The sequence below is a fragment of the Terrapene carolina genome, unplaced genomic scaffold (assembly GCF_002925995.2).
Source record: "Terrapene carolina triunguis isolate 2854851 unplaced genomic scaffold, T_m_triunguis-2.0 Scaffold97, whole genome shotgun sequence".
Classification (NCBI taxonomy): Eukaryota; Metazoa; Chordata; order Testudines; family Emydidae; genus Terrapene; species Terrapene triunguis.
In genome coordinates, this window is record NW_020664448.1 from 5,918,803 (window position 1) to 5,942,547 (window position 23,745).

The following is a 23,745-nucleotide window of genomic DNA, read 5'->3' on the forward strand; positions in this document are numbered from 1 at the left end:
TAGCAGGCGGAGGAGAAGCCCCCTCTCCTCTGGGGGAGGAAGGATGGTACGGACGTATACGTCCCTTGGGGCTGTCATGGGGGTAGGGGGTGTCTGGAATAGAGGGAGGTTAGTAGGGAATCAATCCAATTTTTATTATTTTGGAAATTTTCATTAAAAAAAAACCTGCTGTCCCTCATTGTGCCCCTCATTCCAAGGTGCGCTGTCCCTCCCTGCCCCTCCTTCTGAGGGTCCAGGGGTTGAGAGGTGTGGCTTGTGATCATTTAAGAGGGAATGGCTCAAATGTGCAGGCAACAGGGGAAAATCACAACAGCCAGTGAGTATTGTGTTGACTTTGTATAGAGCCTGAAAGACAGCTTAATATTTTCTAAGGTAAGAGCTTGTCTTCACTGCCAAGTTAACTTGTTTGTTGACCATAACTCCAGTCCTGTCCACTCACATAAAAACCTCACCTCATGCATGGGGGTGCTTTAAATTCACGTTGGCTGCCCCAAAAGGGGCTACAGGCTAAAATTCAAGTGAGCACCACTCATCAGCTGCTCATTTGACCACTGCAGTGTCAACACAGGCTAGCACCACTTGGATGACACTAATCCTCCAATGCCATCTCACAATTCTCCCTATGTGCTCAGAAAGGACAGATGTGTTCTCCCACCATTCACTGAAAGAGAATTAATAGAGCCATTCTTTCTGCAGTGCAAAGAATCATGGGATACGTCTCCAGAAGTCTAAGCATCTCACACGAATGAGTGCAGTGCCAATGTGGTCGCAGTCCCTCAAGTGTTATTTCGCAGCGTGGCTGCTCTCATTCAAGCTAGGCTAACTTGAGAGGAAATACCTGGAGCTCACTCTGCAGTGAAGAGGGACTCCAAGGGTATGTCTACACAGCAGCTAGACAACTGCAGCTGGCCCGTGCTAGCCAACTTGAGCTTGTGGGGCTTGGGCTGCAGGGCTGTTTCATTGCTGTGTAGACTTTGGGGCTCAGGTTGGGGCTCTAGGGCCCTGGGAGGTGGGAGGGTCCCAGAGCTCAAGCCCGGAAGTCTACATAGCAATGAAACAGCCCCACAACCCAAGCCCCCTGGGCCAGCTGCGGGTCTCCAGTTGCTGTGCAGACATATCCCAAGAGTGAAATACTTTAGTGCACTGAGTGTGTGACCTGTGCAATTATAAATACATGAAAACAAACGGACCATCTTATAAAATAGTGCTCTTGCACACCGGGTCAATATTTTAATACAGGTTAACAGGTGTCAGGTGTTATTTTATTTTTTAAATAAAAGATATGATTAGGTGGGTGTCATTTTTAGAGGCTAATGAACGACCCACCATCTCTAAAGAAAACATATATCTATGTGTGTATCAGCACAAATATGGTCTCTCCTTTATGAATGGGAGACACTTTTTAAAAGATAGTTTCCTGCTTTGGATTTCCCCATTATATTCCAGCCCCTTCTCTTCAGTTCCTGCCCGCTGACATTTACTACATAATCCAAACAGTGGGACACCGAAAACTGAACTATGCTCCTCCAGAGTATGGATCTCCAGAATGGACTAGAGAATGTCTTTTTAAAATCAACCAGTTGATTTGTTCTGCGAATTTCTCCCTAAAACCTGCATCTTGTTCCCACCATGTTGACAAGGTCTTTCAGCATCTTAAACCCAACTGACCCTGACATTTCAATCATCGTTTCATGAGACGTTAGGTGAAGTATTTTACCAAGTGGATGCCTTGTAGGAGACTCTTGTTTTGCTTTGTGCCTCAAGCACCAGTAGTGGTAGCTTTATTTTTTATTAACAGAGTTACCTTAGAGTGCAATTTCTTTTTGTAACGCAGAAAAAGGCAATTGCTAGACAGGTACCTTTTCACGGACTTTAATAAATCAGATTTAATGCCCACCAGAAAAATGCCTTCTTTTCATTCGGGTGAATTTAGAGGGCCAGATCCTCAGCTAGCATAAATCAGTGGAGTTCCAATAGTCCAACAGCCCAGTTGAAGTCAATGGAGCTATGACAATACACAGCTGTGGAGAATCTCACTCAGCATCTCAAAGCCTGTGGATAGAGTAGGGGACTGGATGTCAGATCTCCTGAGATGTCTCTAGTCTCAGGTTTTGCCCCTGACTGAATGTGTGACTTTGGGCAAGCCATTGATGGGCACAATTTTCAAAATGAAGTAGGCATAATTACCATGACTGCAACTGCAAACAGGAGAGTTGCACGCACAAATGGCCATTTGTGTGTGTAGCTGTTCATTCACATGCACACTCAGCTGATTTGCACACACCTGTCTCACAGGAACTTTATAAGGCTTAGTCATCATAGATATTAGAGACAGAAAAGCACTGTTAAGGCGTCAAGGCCATTCATCTCACAGGATCTCAAGAGCTATTGTAATGTATCCAGTGCTTAAGTTGTAATGAAAAAGGTGCCGGGGCTCAATCAATTAGGTGCTGGGGCTGAAGTAATTTTTTTTTACATTCATAACTGATGCAGCAAGCTGAGAAGTGCCGGGGCTACGAGCTGCCAAGCCTAGAGGTGCTGCGGCTTAGCCCTCCAACAAACTAAGCACTGAATGTATCCATCTCTTGGGCAGGGAGTGGCAGCCAACTGGTACAATGCAAACTACATAGCATTGAAGGAAGGAACAAGTCTGGACAGAGACAATCCTTATATTACAGCAGATGGGATCAAAATCTTGATCCAGACAGCCACATGTCATATCATGCAAGTCAGTTTTCCTACCTTGGTAGGATGAAAAGCTGAATTCACTCTGCCACTATGAGCCTGACTCTTCCTCTCACACGTGGCCCCAACTGAGAGGATTCTGTTCAGACGTCAGACAAGACAAGACTACTGCTTGTGCCAATTTGTTGAGTGGAAGGGACCTAGTGTTTGAGGAGTGTGGTCTTCCCGATCAGTCCCTACCTGAAGGAACCAAATGGAGCTAGCCTATATGGTCATTCACGCCATATCAGAGGTAAAAACTTCCACCATTCAAGCTAGCACTCAGTGAATCTGCTCTACAGAAGTTTGCCAGAATAAGGAGCATTAAGATTTGGCTCTATGTGACCGAGAACTTCCTTTAGAGGATGGGGAAAGTCAGAGGGATTGTGACAAACATCATTACTGGTAAGTATTTTTTTTTCCTTTCTGATGCAGCTCTTCAGTGTGTTTGTTATCTGTCTGCATGAAAGATCTTTTCAATATGTTACTAGTCCCTAAGGAGGTAGGGAGGCTAAGAGAACCTTCCCAATAATAACAGTAGAGGAAAAAAGAGTTCTCTTTATCCCTCTAACACTTGACAAGTGTTTTCTTTCCCACTCTGCCCCAGTGCTGCCCTCCAAGAACTTTGGAAAGGAAATGAGTTGGCTTGCAGATGCTCTTGTTCTCTATCTAGAGAAACAAATCTGTTTGCTGACTATAGCACAGTAAAGAAAATAAGAACATGGGTGGAACTTTGACCAGAGACACCGATAGGAATAAAGGAAAAGGATGGTTTGCCACCTGAGTGGTTCCTTGGGAAGGAAGACAGGTGGAGCAGGGAAGTTGGAAATGGGGCTGATGTTTTTTCAAAAAGGATTTTGAACACGCAATGAGGGTTAATAATTGTAGACTGTGCAAGGAAACTGGATGAAGCTTTCAAAGTCACACAACAGATGTTTTCCACAGCAATAAAAGCACGCTCCATCAGAGCACGCCTCCAAATTTTGTCCTGTGTTTGCTGTGTCAAGGGGAGCAACATTTGGGGCTAGATTGTGCCTATAAGGCACAACACAGAGTGGGGGTGAGCATACAGATGCACCATCCCATGAGGAGCACCAGGAGGTCCCACCTGTCCCAAAAGCCTAACAGTCCTATGCTGGTTCTGGCACTGTTGACTCCCTCCTACCCACAGCCCCAGCCTGCTTAGATGTTTTGTTTACTAAGGCTCACAGAGAACAAGCAGTACCACTGGGGATGTCTTTGGGGATGCTCCCTGCTACCTCTCCTTCACCTAGCGCACTCATTCAGGAGCAGTCATACCTTGGCCCTCAGAATGCTAACCTTGGATTTCAATACACGGGGTGAAGATGTTTAGAGGTGGTGTTAAATTCAGAGCCAGAATCACTGCTCTAACAACCAAGTCCCTGCTTTAGGTGTCTTAAAAGGTTTGTTTAGTAACAATACCAATTCCCTCCTACATATATCTATGGAAATAGTTCTTCTACCCATTACACAGTAGTTCTCTTAGCATAGGATCAAACCAACCATCTGAGAAATAAGAACATCTCAACCTTAGGGAGTTCACAGATCCTGTAGAACTATCTGAACATATGCTGCATTCTATCTGTCATCTCTCCTATTGGGAATTTAGCTTATTAAGTGGCTAGATGGATTAGAACCAACCATAGAAAAAACACTTTGCTTTCTCAAGCATTAATAATACTAATGGCTTATGTTTATATAACACCTTTCATCCCAGATGATCTCAAAGTGCTTTTATGAGCCATTATTATTTATTTGTTTGTAGTATCAAAGTGCCTAGGTGCTCTGGTCAAGGACCGGGACCCCACTGTGCTAGGTGCTGTACAAACACAGAACACAAAGGTGACTCTTGCTCCAGGAGACTTTCATTCTAACTATAAGACAAGAGACAACAAATGGAGAGAGACAGACGGGGGAGTACACGGAAACAATGAGACAATATTGGTCAGCATGATAGGTCAGTGGTCTCTGCATATTTAGCTGCCTAACCACCGTTAAGTTTTTCTGTACTCATCACGGCAAAGGAGAGTTTAGAGGAGGGATTTAAAGGTGGATAATGAGCTAGCGCTGCAGATATTCATGAGGAGCACCTCCCAGCTGTGTTGGGTAGCAAGGGAGAAAGCATGAAGGTGCCTGTTTGAAAATTTAACAAATGGACAGAGGAGGCTGGCACCATGGGCTAATCGATGTGAGCACCGACAACTCAATAGCAAATGAGATATGACAGGTAGGGTGGACTGACTGTGAAGGGCGCTAAAAGTGAATACGAGCAGCTTGATGCAAAGCCAGTGGAGGGATTCACAGTGAGGGGTACATGGCCACAGTGACGGGCTCGGAGAATAATCTTTGCAGCAGCATTGTGAATGGACATAAGAAGGGCCAGACTGCCTTTGTCAAGGCCAGAGAGAAGGATGTTGCAGTAATCAAGCAGAATGAGGAGAGCTTGGACAAGAGTCTGAGCTGTGAGGGTGAATAAGAAAGAATAAGAATTGGCAACATTTACACAAAGCCCGGATGTGAGGCTGCAGAGAGAGATCCGAGACAAAGCTGATGCCTGGTTGATGGGAGCAAGTGTCTGGCTGGGAGGTGGTGTTGTCTACAGTAATCGAAAAATGAGGGAGTGGGGAGTCCTTGACAGGGAGGACGATTAGGAGCTCTGTTTTAGCCAAGCTGAGCTTGAGCTGACAGCTAGACAGCCACAGAAAGATTCAGAGAGAGAGGCTGAGATTTTAGTTTGGACAGAAATGGACAGGTGTGGATGAGCGAGGCAGATCTGTGAGTCATCAGCACAGAGACTGTGACAGGGCAATTTCCTGCCATATCCTGGGGAGACCTTATTGAATTAAGTCTAAGTAGCGTTGGGGTCCATTGTATTAAATGAATGGTTTATGTGTTATTGTGGGCTGGGATTGTCTGTAACCTCTCAAGGGGGGAGGTGAATGCAAATTCTCCATCTCCGGTGATGCAAAAACCCAGCTTTCTGAAGCTAAGCCGCAAGGAAAGGACCATTGTCAGCTGATCACCTGTTCCCGGAGTCTCACAATCAAAGGTCCAAGCGGTATAAAAGGAAAAACTAACTGATTCATGGGTGTGCTAGCTCTGAGCTAAGGCTGTTATGAACTTGTAACACAAAACCCGCTCTGTGGTGTTTGAAGGACTGGCTCCTACCAGAGTCCTTGTTAAGAGTTGAAGAGGGGGGTGATCTCTGGTAAACTTATTAGCATGCATGTAGGTTCTTATATAATTGTTTAATGTTCACTGCAATGCTTTCAACTTAAGAATAAATGTGCTTGCTTAGAAAGAGCTGTGCGATAACTTGTAACTACTGAAAATTATACTGTTTATATTTGAAGAGAAAGCAAAACACACACACTGGCTTGTTTAGGCAGCCTTGCTGGGAATAGCACAGAGTAGGCAGGGAACTGTGCAGCCTGGAAAATCCCTGGTCTGGAGACAGAAATGTGAGTCTCCGCCCAAGACAGTGTGAAACCTGGGTTAAAGTTCCTGGTGTAAAAGCCTTCACCCTACCTACAGTACAGATTTTTATATACAGACCCTGGAAGGTTCGGGGTGCTAGGCTAAAGAGATAGCAAGACCCAGCATAAGAATGACTCTATAGCCTGGTGATTAGAGCACTTTCCCAGGATGGGGGAGATGCAGGATCCTGTCCCCCACCCCCAGTCCAATGACTCTGGTTATTTATCCACAGTGTAACACCTTCAACAGGAGAGACTCGGGCCACATCTATACTACAATCTTAAGTCGACCTATGTTTGGCTGACTTACAGCCAACGCAGGCTGATATCCATACTACATCCTTCTGTGGGAGGTGCACATCTTCACCAGGAGCACTTCCACTGATTGAAGAGGGGCAGTGTGGGGGGCTGAGAGCCAGGGCTCTCCGCTCTGCGCAGCTCCCTACTGGGAGCCCAGCTGTCCCTGGGGCTTCTCACCCTCTGTTCCCCGCCGGGAGCGAGGGGGCAGCCGCCCGGGGCTTCTTGCCTCTGGCAGGGAGATCCATGCCCAGAGTCCAGTCGACTGCCATGCTCCTGGCAGGGAGTGGGGAACCGGAACCCCGGGAGGCAACAGGACTCCCAGCAGAGAGCAGGGACATAGTTAGATCAACGCAAGCTGCTCGCATCCCAGGTGAGTACCCTAATCACTCGGCTAAAAGTTGTGAGGGAGGTTGTTCTCCTCTTCCTCCCCTCCAGCTGTTTTGTGTGACCTCACCTCAGGGGCCCAATCCAGTAGGTGCGCACAGTCGGGCCCTTCACATTCCTGACGTGGCCTATCTTTCCTAGTTTGTGAATCGCTCTGGGGCTCAGGTGGGAGACAGGTGCCCGGACACCGCGAGGGAGGCAGCGGTGTGCAAGCTCAGTGGCAGAACCATAGGTGCCGAGGGAACTTTTATTGCAAAAATGTAGGCACTGAGTTCAGGCACCTACAGGGTTGAGCAGGAGTTTGGGGCATCGCAGTGGTGCTGAGACAGGGACTTAGGCATCTAACTTCCTTTGTGCATCCAGGCCTAAGTGAGTTGGCCAAGCTCACACAGGACGTCTGTAGCAGATCCAATAACTAAACCCCAATCTCCTGAATCCCAGTCCAGTGCCTTAACCACAAAACTATCCCTCCTTCCAGTCACGTAAACAACATATAACGTCTACACTTGCCTTCTTACCTAGTGCCAATGATAAACAGATATATGTTGCCCGAGCCACATTCTGTTAGTGACCAAGATATGGGCGGTCATGCCTAGTGGTTACAGTAGGCCTCCGTAGCCAGGAATCAGAGCCCATGGTCAGAACCGGAGTCAGAGGCCAGGAGCGAGAGCCAACAGTCAGAGGTCAGGAATTGGAGGTGAGAGTCAGAACTGAGTTATCTGGAGTGAGGCAAAGGAGGAGCTATCTCAGCCATGGGCAAATGCTTGGAGCAGCCACTCAACGGCTGCTACTGCTGGGCTTAAGAACAGGTCCACTGATGCTTCCAGCCAATCAGGCGGTGGAGGCAATTAGGCAGCCTATTAGAGGCCAGCTGTGCTTATTAGGGTGTCCAGAGATTGGCTCTGCTGCAAGCCCTGATTCCGGACACATTTGAAGCTGTTTTTAGAAACTCTTTACTGGGAAGACGAGATGGCTTTTTTAATAGAGGGGATTGGTAATAGAGCCTTTCAAAACTAGTCAATGTTAGTACTGGCCAAGCATTGCCTTATAAATTATGACTAATGTCTACATGACTACAGTAAACACCGAAAACATCACAGTATTACTAGTCTTGTGTTTTTGACCAGCACTATGGATTGGAGTCAGTGTCATTATGATCTAACAGCTAATGAACAGCATATGTGATGGGGTTTTAGATCACAAGCTCACGGCAGAGGCCGCACCTTCCTATGTTTGCATAACCACTAGCACATTGTTGCCATTACTACAACATAAGTAATAAGAATACACCAAGAATGGCATCCTAATAGAAGCGCCAGGCCCATGAATGGGCCCTGCAGACTGAGCTGCTATCTTATGACTAGATGTGATCCTTCAGCCCAGGTTTGAGGCTTGATGTGAGGACAGAGGGGGAAGCCTATGATTTTCTGCCTGCATTTTGGATAAACAGAAGCCTTCAGTCTCCAGTGGAGGGATCAGTTGGCAATGGATATGGGCCCTGATCTACCCTTTCACAATGACAGGTTCTTCCCTGTCAGAGGTCAGACATGCCAGCAAGACATTAAAATATTCCTCAGCATGTTTGTATCAGTACCTCTCTGTATTCCCTCAAGTGCATTGGAACCAAGAGAAGAAAGTTACTTACGGCAAAGGGAAACGGTATCAAAACTCATTACACTCAGATTTACGTATAGAATAGTTGGCGGGTTACCAGCAATATTCATAAATATTATTATTTTATATAAATATATTATTTTATATTTGGTTTCTACAAGTCCTCCTATGTCAGCATCCATGATCTATTACTCAGTTTGGAGGATTTTTTTTTTTTTTACTGGTTTCAGAGTAATAATAATAGTAATAAATAATGTGAAACCAACAAACCATCCTGTCATGCAGCTTATCCTTATGGCATGTTGGCTTAGTTCCTTAAAGGCAGAGAATGAAGCAATAAGCAATATACAGGTCAGTTTGGGACAATTTTCCCATTGGGACACATTCAGAGTTGTTTTTTTCTGGAGACTAGTTGATCAGATACTACAACTGCAAGACTCTTTGGCTTCTTCTGCTCTGAATGTAGGATATGATTCAAAGCCCAGTGAAATTGACCTCAATGGGCTTTGGCCTCCTAGTCCTTAATTCAGCAATGGAAAAAGAGAGAGAGAGAGAAAGAGAGAGAAAGAGAGAGAGAGAGAGAGATCCAAATGTTTCCTGATTTTAAAGGTTGTTTTTCTACTTAGTCGACAGCTTTTTGGTTGAATGTAAAGGGAGATAATAGTTAAGTAGGAAATGGTTTTCTTGTCCCAGGAACATTTTTCAGATTTCAAAAAAAAAAATTCTCATTCTGAATCCGGGACAAAAATGTCAAAATCCTATTATTGCATTAAATCATGAAAATTTTCATGAAGCAAATTTGTGAAAAAAAAGCAGCTTAGGTCAATCAAAATGTTTCATTTAGATAATTTCAAAATGTTTTTGTTTCAATTTTGACCATTTTTAAAATAATTTGCTTAAATTTCAAAATGAAAAATTGTTTCAAAATGGAAAAACAGAACATTTCTTTTGAAAATGCTGAAATCCCTTTTCAAAACCTTTCGATTTTTTTTGAGTTGAGAAATTTATCAAGCTAACCCTTTCCCGCAAAAAGATTCAGTTTCAACAAATAGTCTTTTTTCTGATGACAAATTTTGCCACAAAATTCCCGACCAGCTCTAGTTATAGCTCTGCTGTCTCTGATCCAACCAATTTAGTATCCTACCAAGATAAAGCTGTGTTAAAGACTATTCCAAATCATTAGACTAAGACAATTTCACACATTTCCATCTTTCAAGAGGTATCTACTCTCCTCCGATCTTGTGCCTAGACCCTAAGACTGAGAAAGGGGAAGGGAAAAAAAAACATGAGAGTGACACAAAGGGCGTATGAGGGATTTACCTTATATGACTTCCGCAACTACGAAGTTGGATCAAAAATAACCGAGAGGGTGTGACAGCCTTTAAAGGAACCATTTTCCAGTGGATAAGATGGCATTTGGGAGGCTTATGTAGTTTATGGGTACGTCTACACTTACCTCCGGGTCCGGTGGCAGGCAATCGATGGTCTGGGATCGATCTCGGAAGTGCTAGCCGTCGACGCCGGTACTCCAGCTCGGCGAGAGGAGTACGCGGCATCGACGGGGGAGCCTGCCTGCAGCGTTTGGACCCGCGGTAAGTTCGGACTAAGGTACTTCGAATTCAGCTACGTTAATAACGTACCTTAGTCCGAAGTGGGGGGTTAGTGTGGACCAGGCCAAAGTCTCCTTCAAGACAGAGTGCACTTCATGAGAGTATCAGCAGCCTAAAGGATTGAGAGAATGGAGGTATCTCCCCTATTCATGGTCATCATCTGGGCTTCTATGATTGAGAACAGCTTCATGCACAAAGGGGGTATTACAGACTGCAATATCTAGGTAGTCCCAATAGACTATTAGAATTGCTTACTGCTCTTGAAATCTTAATTGTCTGGGCTAGTATCAGAGTTTGTAGGAGAAGGATCCTTTGTACTTGGTCCAAATCTCACTGAAGTCAGTGACTCCTAGTGATTGCAATGAGTCTTGGATCCGGCTGTTTGTTTTTCCAATTCTCCTATGTTCCCTGCTATCCTATGCAATTTATCTTGTATCTGGCTTTTGGCCAGTTTTAATTTCGAGCTGAGATATCTTGTTAATATAACGTCATTGTTAGGTGAACCAAGGGATGAATGACAGCCAGCAAGCCTTTAATCTTTCCTACATAATTCCGATTTATTCTTGTCTCTATCTACTCAAAAGGTATAGGGAAAGTATAAGAACTTATAGGGTATTTTTGTTTTGAAGAAAGATTTTTTTAGATCTTTTTGAAATCTCCCTACTCTGAGTATCACATTTTTGCCTACGCCATTTGAAAATGAGAGTAAACATATCTGAGGCATGCACTCATTTACTGAGAGTACTTTAGAATGCATTATTTAATTCTGAAAAAAAGATGATGTTGCTGCAATCTGAGTAATATATTAACAACAGAGTATGAAGCCTAAAAGGAAATTAGTCAGCAAAACTTGGTAATAAAAAGAAAAGTCACCACTGATAATCAACAAGGGCATTAAGGAATAATTTGTAATGCTAAGATTACACAGTAATTCTGGTGCTGCTAATTATACTAATGTATTGAATTGTATTTTGGGCCAGTGAACTGAGTCAATATGATTTGGGAAACAAGGAAATGGACGCATACAAAAAATCTGAAAAAAAATTATCCCCCCTCTGAGATTCAGAATGATTTAAAAGGTGTGGATCAAGGAGATAGCCACTGCTGGTATTTATGGACTACATCAGATGGATGGATAACAGACCACTGCAAGGAATGAGAAAAACCCACAAAAATAAGCACAATTTGACATAGATTGCCTTAGCTGTTGTAATGTAGCTCGAAAGAGAAAATATTTGCAAAAAGCAGATGAGATTTTGATGTGTGTGGTTTGATCGTCATGACAACTTTCTGATCTCATAAAGGAACAGAAACATATACAGGAAACCTGGGGGTGGTAAATAAGGTTGCGCAGCATATTTAACCAAAGATACTGGAATTTTCCCCAAGCTGATATTCTGGCTGTTGCCCCAAACACTTTTGATATCTCCAAATTATCTAGACCTGATTCAAAGCCCATTGAAGTCAATAGGAGTCTTCTCACTGACTTCGGTGGACATTGGAACAGACCCCTAATGACTAAATAAAAGATGTAGTTATGAGTCTTATTTAAATACCGAGGAGTCATACACAATTTTATTATTTTCTTTCAGCTCAAAGGCTTGTCTTTAACTTTTTGTCAGTGACATTTTCCCCTGCATTTGTCAGCCTTTCTCACTAGCAAAAACTATATTGATTCCTACTTTGCCAAGCAATCTCTTTGATTAATTAAACGAGTACAGGTTAGAGCACTGGATGGCTCAAGGAACTGATAATGGGGCTATCTAAACTTTTTACCTCCCAATTTCCAGTAAAATTCAGTTTTGCGAAATTCTATTCGCATATTCAAGCAGAGTGAGCCATCCGTTTTGATGGGAAAGCAAAATATCATTCATTTTTTCACCATCATCCAAGTAAGGCTGGGAGAGCAGAATTGCTCCTTGCCTGGCCAATCTTCATGAGAGCTTCGTAAAGTTCATTTAAATGTGTGGGGAAAAAGAACTAGGTGGCCTTCTTTCTGACAGCCAAAGTAACACCGAAGGCCTAAATTCAGGCCCTCTGACAGAAGCTGACTATGTAGACGGCCTCTACATAGAGCAGTACAGGCCAGAACCTGAGCAACCCTAAGCTGCACAGGCCCAGGCCAAATAAAGTCATGAGCAATGATCAGAGGAGGGTAGGGGGAAAAGAGATGCAAAAGGCTTAGCAACATAACTGCTTGTTTATGAAAAACATGACAGCCGCTTGTTGTGAAACATGATAACTGCCTATTTGTAAGAACATGATAACTGCTTGCTTATAAAAGATAATAACGGCTTATATGAAGAAATTGCTTCTAGTAAAGGCCAACTTCCCCTATAGTTCCAGCTATCTGCCAATCAGCCAATCATATATCATCTTTAAGTGTCCCATAATGATACTATGCCCTTGACCGGAAAAAAACAAAATGTACTTTGATGAGAACAACACGCCAACTGGTGCCAAGTACCACCCATGTCGGAAACCATCAAAGAAACTCCCCACCCAACAGGCACCCAATTCTCGTAAATAATGAGGAAGCTGCCGGGAAAAAGGGACAGACCCCTACTCTTATTTTCGCATAAATGACGTATTATTGACGTATTATTTGTACTATGCTTGCGGTTTGGCGGAATAAAGGCAGCCTGCGCGCTGTGCTAAGTGTGGTAGTTTTCGGACTGCTACCCCAATGCATTGGTATGTATTACAATAAACGGGCCTCAGGCTTGAGTCTGTGAACTAAAATCAATGCGTGGGTGATTTTTCCACGACAAATGCAACCCAGTAGAGTAGTGACTGAAAGGAAATTAATTTCTATCTAAAAGGTGTTGGAATGTCTGCAAGGAATGAATCAGTGTTCTTAATCTTGTCACCAAAGAGAAAGTGTCCATATCACTATAGCCACCATCACCACATTTGGCACTAATCAGCAATTTCACTAGTGGAGCCAAAAGCTAAATGGATGTTGAGATTCAACTACCCTTCCTGAACAGAACTGGCACTCTAAAGGGGTGGTGTAAGAGGAATGCTTCACTACACTGATCATACTGTATCCATCCCATGGTTACATTTAGGACTTTGAGCTCCAGTGGTGTTATTCTGGCCCCTGTGGTGAACAAATAATTCACATGCAGTTTTTTAAAGAGGAAAAAAAAAATCACACTGGTTTCATGCATGGGTTTTTCAATTTTTCAAGTGCCACCTGCAATAAAGCATAATTAGATAGCCATGGGTCCAGGACACAAATTATGGATCTGGATCTGAAATCCTCTCAAGTTCAAGGGTGACTGAATCTAAGATTTTTATTTGTGCCCATCTCCAAGTCAGATGGACAAGATAATTACACTGTACCTCTTCCCCAGCACATAATAATTCCTTTGTAGAATATATCATAATTGAGCAGTTGGTTCTGTACAGTATCTGGCGATGTTGAACCATTCTGAGTCATCTGGTTGTTACTCATCCTGTCTGTGAGCTCCTTCTGGCCTCCTGATGCTGCGCCCACACTGTTCCCCAGAGGAGATGATCACAGAGAGAAACATCAGCTCCACTCTGCACATGTATGACATTAATCACTGCTGACTAGTACGGCTAATGAAGAAGAGCGCTCTCTCTCTCTCATGTTTAACCACGTGTGTACCTTGCTACAGAATAACATAGAGCCAAAACTAAATCCTAAGAGTAAAAACAAACAAAACAAAACCATACTTATTTACCTGGACTGCTTTGCAACAGCCAGAAGCTGAAAAAAACGTCTGTTGCTTTTAAAATAGTATGGAACTCCCCTTTCACATAGACCTCTTTTTAAATGTTATCAGCCAGAGTAATCCTGCTCAGAATACAGTAAGAAGTGGTTTCCACCTAGGGGGAAGGGAATCCATACAGATACTTCAAGCTTTTTCCATTGCTACCCAGCAAAATAGTGTCCCTTCATCTCACATGCCCCGATCCAGGATTGGGACTAGTCACATGTTTAACATTAACAATGAACTGTATTAGTGCTTTGTTGGATCAGGGCCAAAGACTCCACCACAGCTCTCGTACTGACCTGAATGATGAACTCAAGATCGATCCTCTGGGGTGACCTGTGGTACGCCAACACTGCCCACACCTACATTGTGAGTGTTCTAACCTGCAGGGGAGCTCAAACTGCTCAAAACCCTAATCTTTGACAGGATGCCAAACTCCTGGATTCAAACCAACAGAGTTATAGGACATCCTATGGAATTGAGGCAGACAGCAGTGGAAAGGCTGGTATATCACTAAACTAAGGAGACACTGCAGGAGACAGGGATAAAGAAGTTACTGTCTTGTAAAGCCAAAGCTTTAGGCTAGGTCTTCACACCAGAGTTAACTCAAGTTCTTTACACTCTAGTTAATTCCTCTCCAGTGAGAGCAGCCACACTATAAAATAACACTGGAGCTGCACTGATGACTGGGTTAACAGCACAAACCGATCGTGTTAGCAATTAGCAAGTGGCTCTAACTCAAGCGATAGCCTATACCCCTGATGGGCCAGCCAATCTGAGTTAAAAGAACCACCACTTGAGCTAAGAGTTTTGTCTGTGGATGGGTCTCAAGTTCGAGGCAACAGCCGAGTTATAACTTGAGTTACTTTTGCAGCGAAGATAAGCACTTAGTCTAGCAAATGCACTCGCCTGCTTGAAAAGACTGGGACCAGCTGAGTCACTGCATCTCATGGTTTTCCATGTCTGCTGCCTACGTGGGTGGTTTTGTGTATCATAGAATATCAGGGTTAGAAGGGACCTCAGGAAGTCATCTAGTCCAATCCCCTGCTCAAAGCAGGACCAATCCCTAACTAAATCCCCAAATGGCCCCCTCAAGGATTCAACTCAGAACCCTGGGTTTAGCAGGCCAATGCTCAAACCATTGAGCTATCCCTCCCCCCCATATGTGGACAATTATACACGTCACATAACCAACACCATTGCAGCTGTCTTCCCCAGGCCAAGAGGATGGATTCTGGTGGTACTGTAGTTACTAACCAAAGTAAGCCTTCTCCTCAAGACCATTGGCACTTGTGCAAACCTGCTTCTGAATGTGAAGAATCAAATATTTCATTTTGCAAAAACACAATTATGGCTTAACAATAAACCTGCCCAGAAGGCTTGGGATTTACAGACATTAGATGTCAATATTGCTTATTTATTTTGGATAATTAATGAACATAAAAATTGCTGACATTAACCTGCAATGGAAAAACTGGTTTTAATGAACCCCATAAAACCTGCTATTCATGGCAGCTTCATAAAGCTCCATATTGAGTTCAGCTAAAGGCTATAGCTTTTATCAATACTGTCAACAATTAATATTGACTAATAAAGGTATCCTGTAGACTGAGTCATTGCATTATGTTGCTGTACACATCTCATGTCCTCTGAAACATTTCTCCCATAAATCTGGGGTTTCTCAAAATAGCCTGCTTGATAATTTAGGATACAGAAGCCTAGTTGCCAAAGAAGAAAAAACCAACAACCTTCATATTTTCTAGACCAAACTTTTAAAATGGCCTCAAGCAGGCTTCCATCTCTGCAACTGCAGCATTAGAGATATAAGTCATTTGCTTGTGAAAATGTTACAAACTTTTATTTGAACAAACAAGCGACAGAATGTACATGCACATAACTCAGTTGTGTTCATTTTAGGCCTGCAGATAGCATGGTAATGAGAGTGATCTGGTAGATATGTATTTAGACATATGTGACTGTATATCCTATCAGTTTCGGGCACCAGTGCTAACGTGTAACAATTTCACATGCAAGTGATTTTGATGTGCAAAGTTGCATTTGCACCAATAGAGACCACATTATGGAAGCCTGGATCCATTTTTTAAAGATGTTTTGCTGAAAAACACTCTAGGAGGCTAATGTAGTTCCTCCCCTTTTTCTGTGAAAAAGCCTAAACCTCCGTGGTTTGCTTTTCTTAGTGGGCATGAGTAAAAGAGAAAGCTGAAGGACAGGATCACAACTGCTCAGATACCATGGGGAGGGACGCAGTATAAGGACCGGACTACAAGAGAATGGAATAGGGATGTAAGGGTTTTGTTTTGTTTATTAATAAAGACCTAACAGGGTGCCCAAAGTCAAGATCCCATAAGTCACCCAACAGTTCCACAGGTCACTTAGCAAAACGCTAGACAACATAGCCCAAGGCTGGAACTAAAACTGCTGATTTTGCTACTCCATTGAAAAAGCTCGCCTGCCATAATGGGTGTGACCCTGCTGAGGATGCAGCACTTAAGGAGTAAAAAAGTACTGTAAAGATAATGAAAAAACATATCAAACCATTCCTAAATCCCATTAACAGAGGGTTGTTATCTTTGAGCCTTGTCTAACATATATCATTATCACTTAACAAAACCTTAATAGGCCTCAGCTGTAATTCTGTTGGAATTAAACAGAAAATCATGTGGGTGGCGTACGCCTTACCCTGTCGTGGCTTCCCAAGTAAAAATCATCATAATTTGTCACTACACACTTCATGTCAGCCTTCTTTGCTGAGCCCAAGCTCCAGAGGGGCGAGCAGACAGCAGCTATATTAAGACGCAGCAATTAAATTAAAGGTGCAAAGGCACAGGGCTGTGTGAACACTAGGGTCAAACCACAATTGTATAAAAATTCTCTCTCCTTCCCACATGGACTCACAGAACTGCTGACCAAAAAGCTCCTGCACCAGCCAAGCCCACAGGAGTCTCTGCAGCTGGGGAGAGAAGGCTACAAAAATAAAAAAAATTCATGACCTTCAGCTTTGAGTTCCCACAAAGGAAAGGTCTCTAAAAATATTTCACAATCGCTTCCATCAGAGAGCAGCCAGCCTATTTACATAAACCACGCAGCTACTGTCAAGGAACCAGACAGGAAGGGAGGAAAACTATCGGCCCAAAAATCTGCACAAGAGATAAGCATGGAGGGAGGGGAGATTTCAGTGCTTTTTGTCTGAAATGCTCCTATGAAGAGCAGATGGGGTATTACACGGCCACTTATTGATCTCCAGTTTGTGATGAATAAGTAGGAGCCTCTCTAGCAGTTCATTAATTAATATTTTGTACGGCAGTGCAGAAGGCCACACCCTGGGACGATTAAGAGCATTTTCCTCCCTTCTCCTAGTCGGATCAAAAATCAAGGCAGATTAAAATTGGACTATGAAGAGAGGCATTTGTGAAGGCCTATCTGGAGTTGTTACTTACCAGTTTCAGTGTTTTCGTGTTCCGTATCGGTGAGCGTGAGGTTGGAGTTGGCTCGGCTCGAGAGACAGGAGCTGCGGCCTGACTTAGTATTGCGTCCCCAGAGCCTCACCGGGTGCTCCGGCGACATGACGGCATCTGCCTCGGTGTCAGCGTCTGAGCCAGCGCTGATGGAGTAGCCGCAGTGAGGCAGCCCTATATCAGTCCTGTATAAAGTCCCGTGTGTGGGCATGGCGTCATCGAGGCCCAGCTCTCGCAAAGAGAAGTTGGCTCCTAGGAGAGAACATGGAATTGTGGTTTTTAATCAAACTGGAATATTTCTTCTGTCCAGCATGTGAATGATTAGTGGATAAGCAGGTGGTATAGGTTTGTAAGGACAGGTTAGACAAACCCGTCCGGGATTGTCTAGATAATACTTAGTCCTGCCTCAGCACAGGGGTCTAGACTAGATGAGCTACTGAGGTCCCTTCCAGCCCTACTTTTCTATGATTCTATAGTCGACTGCTCTCAGCACAAGAGCAGGAGACAGCAACTCCTGAGTTCTAATCCCTTACCTGACAGTGACTTGCTGCATGGCCTTTGGCAAGCGACTTAGGCCCCAATGTTCAAAACTTGCTTCTAATGTTGGATGCCTGAGCTGAGGCACTTAAGTCTTGATTGTCAGAGTTGGTGAGCACCTGCAACTCCCATTGAAAACCAAGCCCTAGGTGTCTCAAGTCAGCCAGCCAGCAATTAAGGCACCCAAAGTGGCCACTTTTGAAAATGAGGGCCTTAACTCTTCTGCACCAGCTTTACCATTTGAAGAATGCTGATGATATGCCTTGCCTCCCGCTTCAGATATTGTGAGGATTCAGTGAGGCGTTTGAACAGGACTATGAGAATGGAAAACACTATGAAGATATTAACTATGAGCAGTGTCACTCAACAAGTGATGAGACACCTGTTATTAGCCCTAACATATGACTCTGTACACCGTGGTATAATGAACAGTGAATTTTCAGTCCTAGTGAACAAAACATGTCTCCACCATCTCGCCTGTAATTTACTATGAATATTTATAACAAACACACCAGCTACTTTTCATATTCTTTCCTGTGAGGACTATCATGGTTCTGACATTTCTTGTAACAGATTTCTTTCATCTTTGGTTTCTTGGAATCTTTACTGACGCACTCATAAATAGCTGGTTTTGTCATTTACTTTTAAAAATAAATGGCAACTAGTCCACCTTTCCTCAAGAAGAGCTGGATAATGTTAATGGTCTTGTGGTTAAAGCACAGGACTGGGAATTGGAAGATGTGGTTTGCTTCCTGGCTGTATTACAGCCTTCCAGTGTGACATCAGACAAGTTACTTAACCTGTCTGTGCCTCGTTTTTCCCCATCTGCAAAATGGGAACAATGTTCACCACAGTAGTGCAAAGTATTGCGAAGGTATAAATAAGTAGTGTTCACATTCTCATGCATCAGGAAACCTCATCCTCAGTGAGCGAACCAGCAAATGAGCGAAGTAACTAAACACAAAGAACAGCAGCTGCTTAGCAGCACACAGCAGAACTACACAAAAATCCTACCCAGCATTTATACAGTGCCTTACAATGTACTTTACAAATATCAGTTAAGTTAACCCATTGAGAGGTAGCTGAGTATTATTATCCCATTTTACAGATATGGATAACAACAGACGGGTTAAATGACTTTCCCAAGACGACATAGTGATAAAATTCTTGCCTCTTTGTCCCCTCCTTTAAGTAATAGACAATAGTGCCTCGACCAAATTTATCCAGTTTAAAAGTAAAGTGAAGAAATGGGGGCGGTTAAGACAGACAGAATATAATCACTCCAAACAGATTTTGACCAGAACACACCTGCTCTTGGGGGAAGTAACATGGGACGTTTACTGATCAGCAATGGTTAGGATTTTATTTTCCATATCCACTGATATCCAGCACTGTCAAAATAGTCCTGGAGCACTGATTCAGTGCTGACTCAGACGTGAGTGTGCCACCTCTTGAATCACCGAAACCACATCTTGTGGGACCTAGGTTTCTTTCGGAGGTCTCAGCTCCAAATGCTAACCACTCTCAGCCCAGCTTAGCTTATTCACTCTGACATAATCACAGCAGAAGTTATTGGGCTGCAAATAGATGCAATTGTTTTGCTGGCTAAAAATATAACCTGAAAATGACTCCTGAGTTCATGTCTAGTTACCTGCAGAGCTTCATAATCAGTCCCAGGCAGTGTGAATGGGGATTCAGTTATTAGCACTCTGTTCAGAAACTTGTGCTGAAAAACTGGGGAGAGCAATTAGTGGAGCAATTACTGGCTCCATTCTAATCCACATTTTTTTATTAATTTACATTCTCTTTTTTCAGCATTCAAAGACTTTAAAAGACTTTGGCATCCTGTGAATGGCTTTATCTGCACTGTGCATTTACCTGACATAATGCACCCCTGCCTTTGCTCTACAGTATGCCACAATCTGATGGATTCAAGGAATGTTTTGGACCAGTAGGGGGCATTAGACCCGGTGTCTTGGCCAAACTCCAACTTGGGTAATTATATTCTTCCTAACTAATCTCCCTTGTACTTTCACTTGGATATGGCAGTTCTCACATCTTGTTGCTATGCACTGTTAAACAGTTACCATGTTTCACCTTAGAGATGGCTGAATTTCAGTTGTAGGCAAAGCGATTCTTGTAGAGGCCAATCCTGATCTCTCTGCTTAGCCGAACTCTTGGGATACGTGTGTCATGCTCTCTGGAGCGGCTCACAACTGTGAGTGTCTACCTCATGGCAGACTGTCAGAAAACAGGGCAAACACCCCACGCTCGTGGTGTGTTCTATAATTAGATTTCACCAAGCCGGTGACAAATGTGAACTCTTGGATCATTATATCAGTCTTACCATGGAGTCACAGACAGTCCCCTTAGACACTCCAGCCTATCTTGCCACACAGACAAACTGAATGCTGTGATAATGGTCACTTAAACAAAAAATCACAACACATCAGGTTGCTCCCAGTCCCAAGACACCAGCCACTTACCCCAGATCAACTGGTACAGTGTGTCTTACACCAAAGACAAAACTGGCAACCAATTTTATAATACACTAACTAAAGGTTTATTAGCTATGAAAAAAGAATGAGTTATTGAGAGGTTAAAGCAGGTAAAACACATGCACAGGTGAGTCACTGTTTGTAATTCCAAATGGTGGCAGCGATGTAATAAACAGCCAGTTTCCCAAAACATCTTTTCAGGGTACCCAGATTGTCTCTGGGGATCACTGCTTTGCTTCTGGTACACTTCTCTGTAAGAGTCCAAACAGTCCAGAAATGCAGGACCTTTCCTTGAATCCACACTTCTCACAGAAAACAAGCTAACAGTGTCACTACCCGTGTGGGCTTTTCTTTTGATGATGGAGTGAGGAATGCATTTTAATGACCTCCGATCATCACACACAATGATCACTTGCTTTGAAATTAGCACTTTTCTGTTAAAATTCTTCATTTGCACTCCACCAGGCTTCTTTCTCGTTGGATGGGTTATTTAGTTACAGGGGTACACACAATGTAAATGTTTGCTACTACATTATAACGGGATACAGACAATTGAAAACATTGCAAGTTACTTCCCATTAGTTTTCATGAAGCTTAAAGACCAAATACATTCGCATACATTTGACAATCACTTTGATCTATACTAATACAGAAGAGAATTGGCCTGTGGCTCTGGCATGAGCTGACACCTGATCTGCCAGCATCACAGCGACTACACTGCAAAAAAAGCCCCAACAACCCTGCAGCGGTGAGTCTCACAGCTCAGATTGTCTGACTTGGTCTCGTGGGGCTCACGCTACAGAGCTAAAAATAGCGTAGACATCCCTGCTCAGGCTGAAGCCCAGGTTTTGAGACATTCCCCCTTAACCAGGTTTCAGAGTCCAAACGGAAACATCTACACTGCTCTTTTTAGCCCTGTAGTGCAAGTCCCGCGAGCCCAAGTAGTTGGCCCAGGCTTTGTGACTTGTTGCCTGGTTTGATTGGGTTTTTTGCAGTGTAACGTACCTTTGATGACTTCAAACTCTCACTGGACATAGTTTGTACACTAATCTAGAAAAGCACTATCAGAAGTTCTGGAATAAATCTAAGATGGTTCTAATTATTACAGCCACCAAAATTTATTGGGGCAGAAAAACCTGTCTTATTATTTTTTATTATCAAAAGGGGCTAAAACCCCGTATCTAAACTCAGGATGCAGATCCCTGTTCAGATGGGAGTTCTCAGCTCCTACTGGTTTCTACAATGATTTGAATTTGAACACATTAACCTAGAGACAGCTGTGTCTCGGGCTGGACTGTGATACATTATGTTCAGGTGCATTCGGTTCTGCTCATTAGAGAGATACCAAGTTCCGCTCTGGACCTTGACTTTGGATCCAGGGCTGAGTTTTGCTCCCATCCCTACTCTAAAGCCATGTTAAAGCTTGTGATTTCCCTCAAGTTTCCATCTGTTGATGTTATACAAAACTGGCCAACACAACTAACAGCACTGTTCTAAGCTGTACTCTGGGTTTTGTGGGTTACCGCTTAGCTGGCCCAGCAAAAGACCTCTTCTAGCAGGTACTCTCTCCTGCAATAACCTCTGTACAGTGAATGATCCACTAACCACAGGCAGCTGGCATTTTGTTTTTTCTTCTAATAGGGAAACATCTGCTTAATTCAGTTAGCTATGGAGCTCCCAGTGGAAAGAGGGAAGGGAGGAGGGTGCACAGAAGGAGATAGAGTGATAGACCAACAAACTTGACACCAGCTCCAAATAAAAGCCGAGAAAAAACTTTTCAGCGCGAGAAGAAAATAACCGTGGTTCAGCTGGTTGAGGCACTCTGGTCTGGAATGCTCAGAGTACATAAACTGTTCGTGAACTTCACACCTATGTAATTAACTAAAATAGATTAAGCTTTCTGACAGAGTTGACAGGCAGGGATACTCGTGGCTCATATGCTCCACCAAACCTTGGGAGCCAGCTCAGAGAGCACAGAGCAAGCCTGTGATAAATTAATCCAGATACCACTGCTGTGCTATCATACCGGAGAACACGTACTCCTGTTCCACAGCCTCAGCAGCAAGTGAACTTGAATTGACTGATAAAACAGATATAACTGCATCTCCCCTCTCCACCCCACCAATTCTGCCTGTGGTCCAGACCCCACAGTAAGGATTAGGCCTACACTCTACGGTTCAGCAGACAGATGAGCCTTTTGTTTTTGCCCCTACATTGCAGATTTTAGTCCACCGATCAATGATCACAAGTCCCCCTCCCTCCTGGAACAATCCACACTCAACAACCTCAAACGCATCAATAAACAGCTTGATTGATGCTCTCCAGCAACAGCGACTCATAAATTATGAAAAATGACTGCTACAATTAACTGAAAATCAAATTTATTTGCAATAAACAGCATGAGACACATGGATTTTCATATTCTATGCTCATTGTAGCCTTTTAAGCTGGGAGAACTCAAGTCAATAAAAGGAAGATAATAAATATCTAAAACTTTTTTATTCAGGTCTGGTCTATTTTTTGCTATGCTGACTTGCGCGGTTTGCTTTCTTGGCACACTCACTCTGGGTAAAACCATTCAAATGCTGACTTGTTTATTTACTGAATTTATTTGGTCAATTTGAAATGTTTCCCTCCTCTCTGCCCCCTCGTCCAGCTCTAGAAAAAAATCACTTTGCCTTATTTGTATCAAGCAAAAATATCACAAGCTAATAGAGCCAGGTCTTCAGCTAGTGTAAATCAGTGAAGCCCCACCAAAGTCAATAGAGTTACACTGATTTAACCAACTGAAAATCCGGCCATAAAATCTATGGGCTAATTTTATAATTAGGTAGGCCAATCACAGAGCTAAGGAGATAGGAAAATTCAAGCACAGAGAAAAAGAAAAAAAAATTAAAAAAAAAAATGGTTACTGACCTTCCGTAACTGTTGTTCTTCGAGATGTGTTGTTCATTGGAGCCGACAGTTGTCCCATCGGAGTCGGCGGTATTGGGAGCAATAATAAGTCCCTGGCCACTGCAAAGGCTTCCAGGGTTGAAGGCACCACAATTTCACTGGTGCCACAATGACTTTCTGGCATCAGTGGGGGGTCCTGCACTGGACTCAGCATTCTGGGCAAAGTTGATGGTGCCACCTGGGACTGGGGGTGGAGGAGTGGGCCGACACGGGATGCACTCTACTGCTTTCCCCTTGCTTGCCTTTCTTCGGCACCAGTGAGCGCCCTCTTCTTATGTTTCTTCTTGGTACCGGAGATGGAGAATGGTGCCGGGATACGCGCGGTGTCGGAAGAGCGCTTTGCACTGAGGTCAAAGTGCTCGGTGCTGAATCTGGGTGGCTTGGCTTTGAATCCGGTCTAAGAG

At 43.5% G+C, this 23,745-nt stretch overlaps 1 protein-coding gene across 2 annotated transcripts in view; it reads right to left on the reverse strand.

The window, feature by feature from the left end:
- TENM4 (teneurin transmembrane protein 4) overlaps positions 1-23,745 on the reverse strand; it is a 419,617-nt gene that overhangs the window by 393,527 nt on the left and 2,345 nt on the right. For both annotated transcript variants that reach the window (XM_024200637.2, XM_029911562.1), the window contains exon 2: positions 17,334-17,603. In XM_024200637.2, coding sequence (XP_024056405.2) covers positions 17,334-17,603 — 270 coding nt within the window. The remainder of the gene's footprint in view (positions 1-17,333; positions 17,604-23,745) is intronic.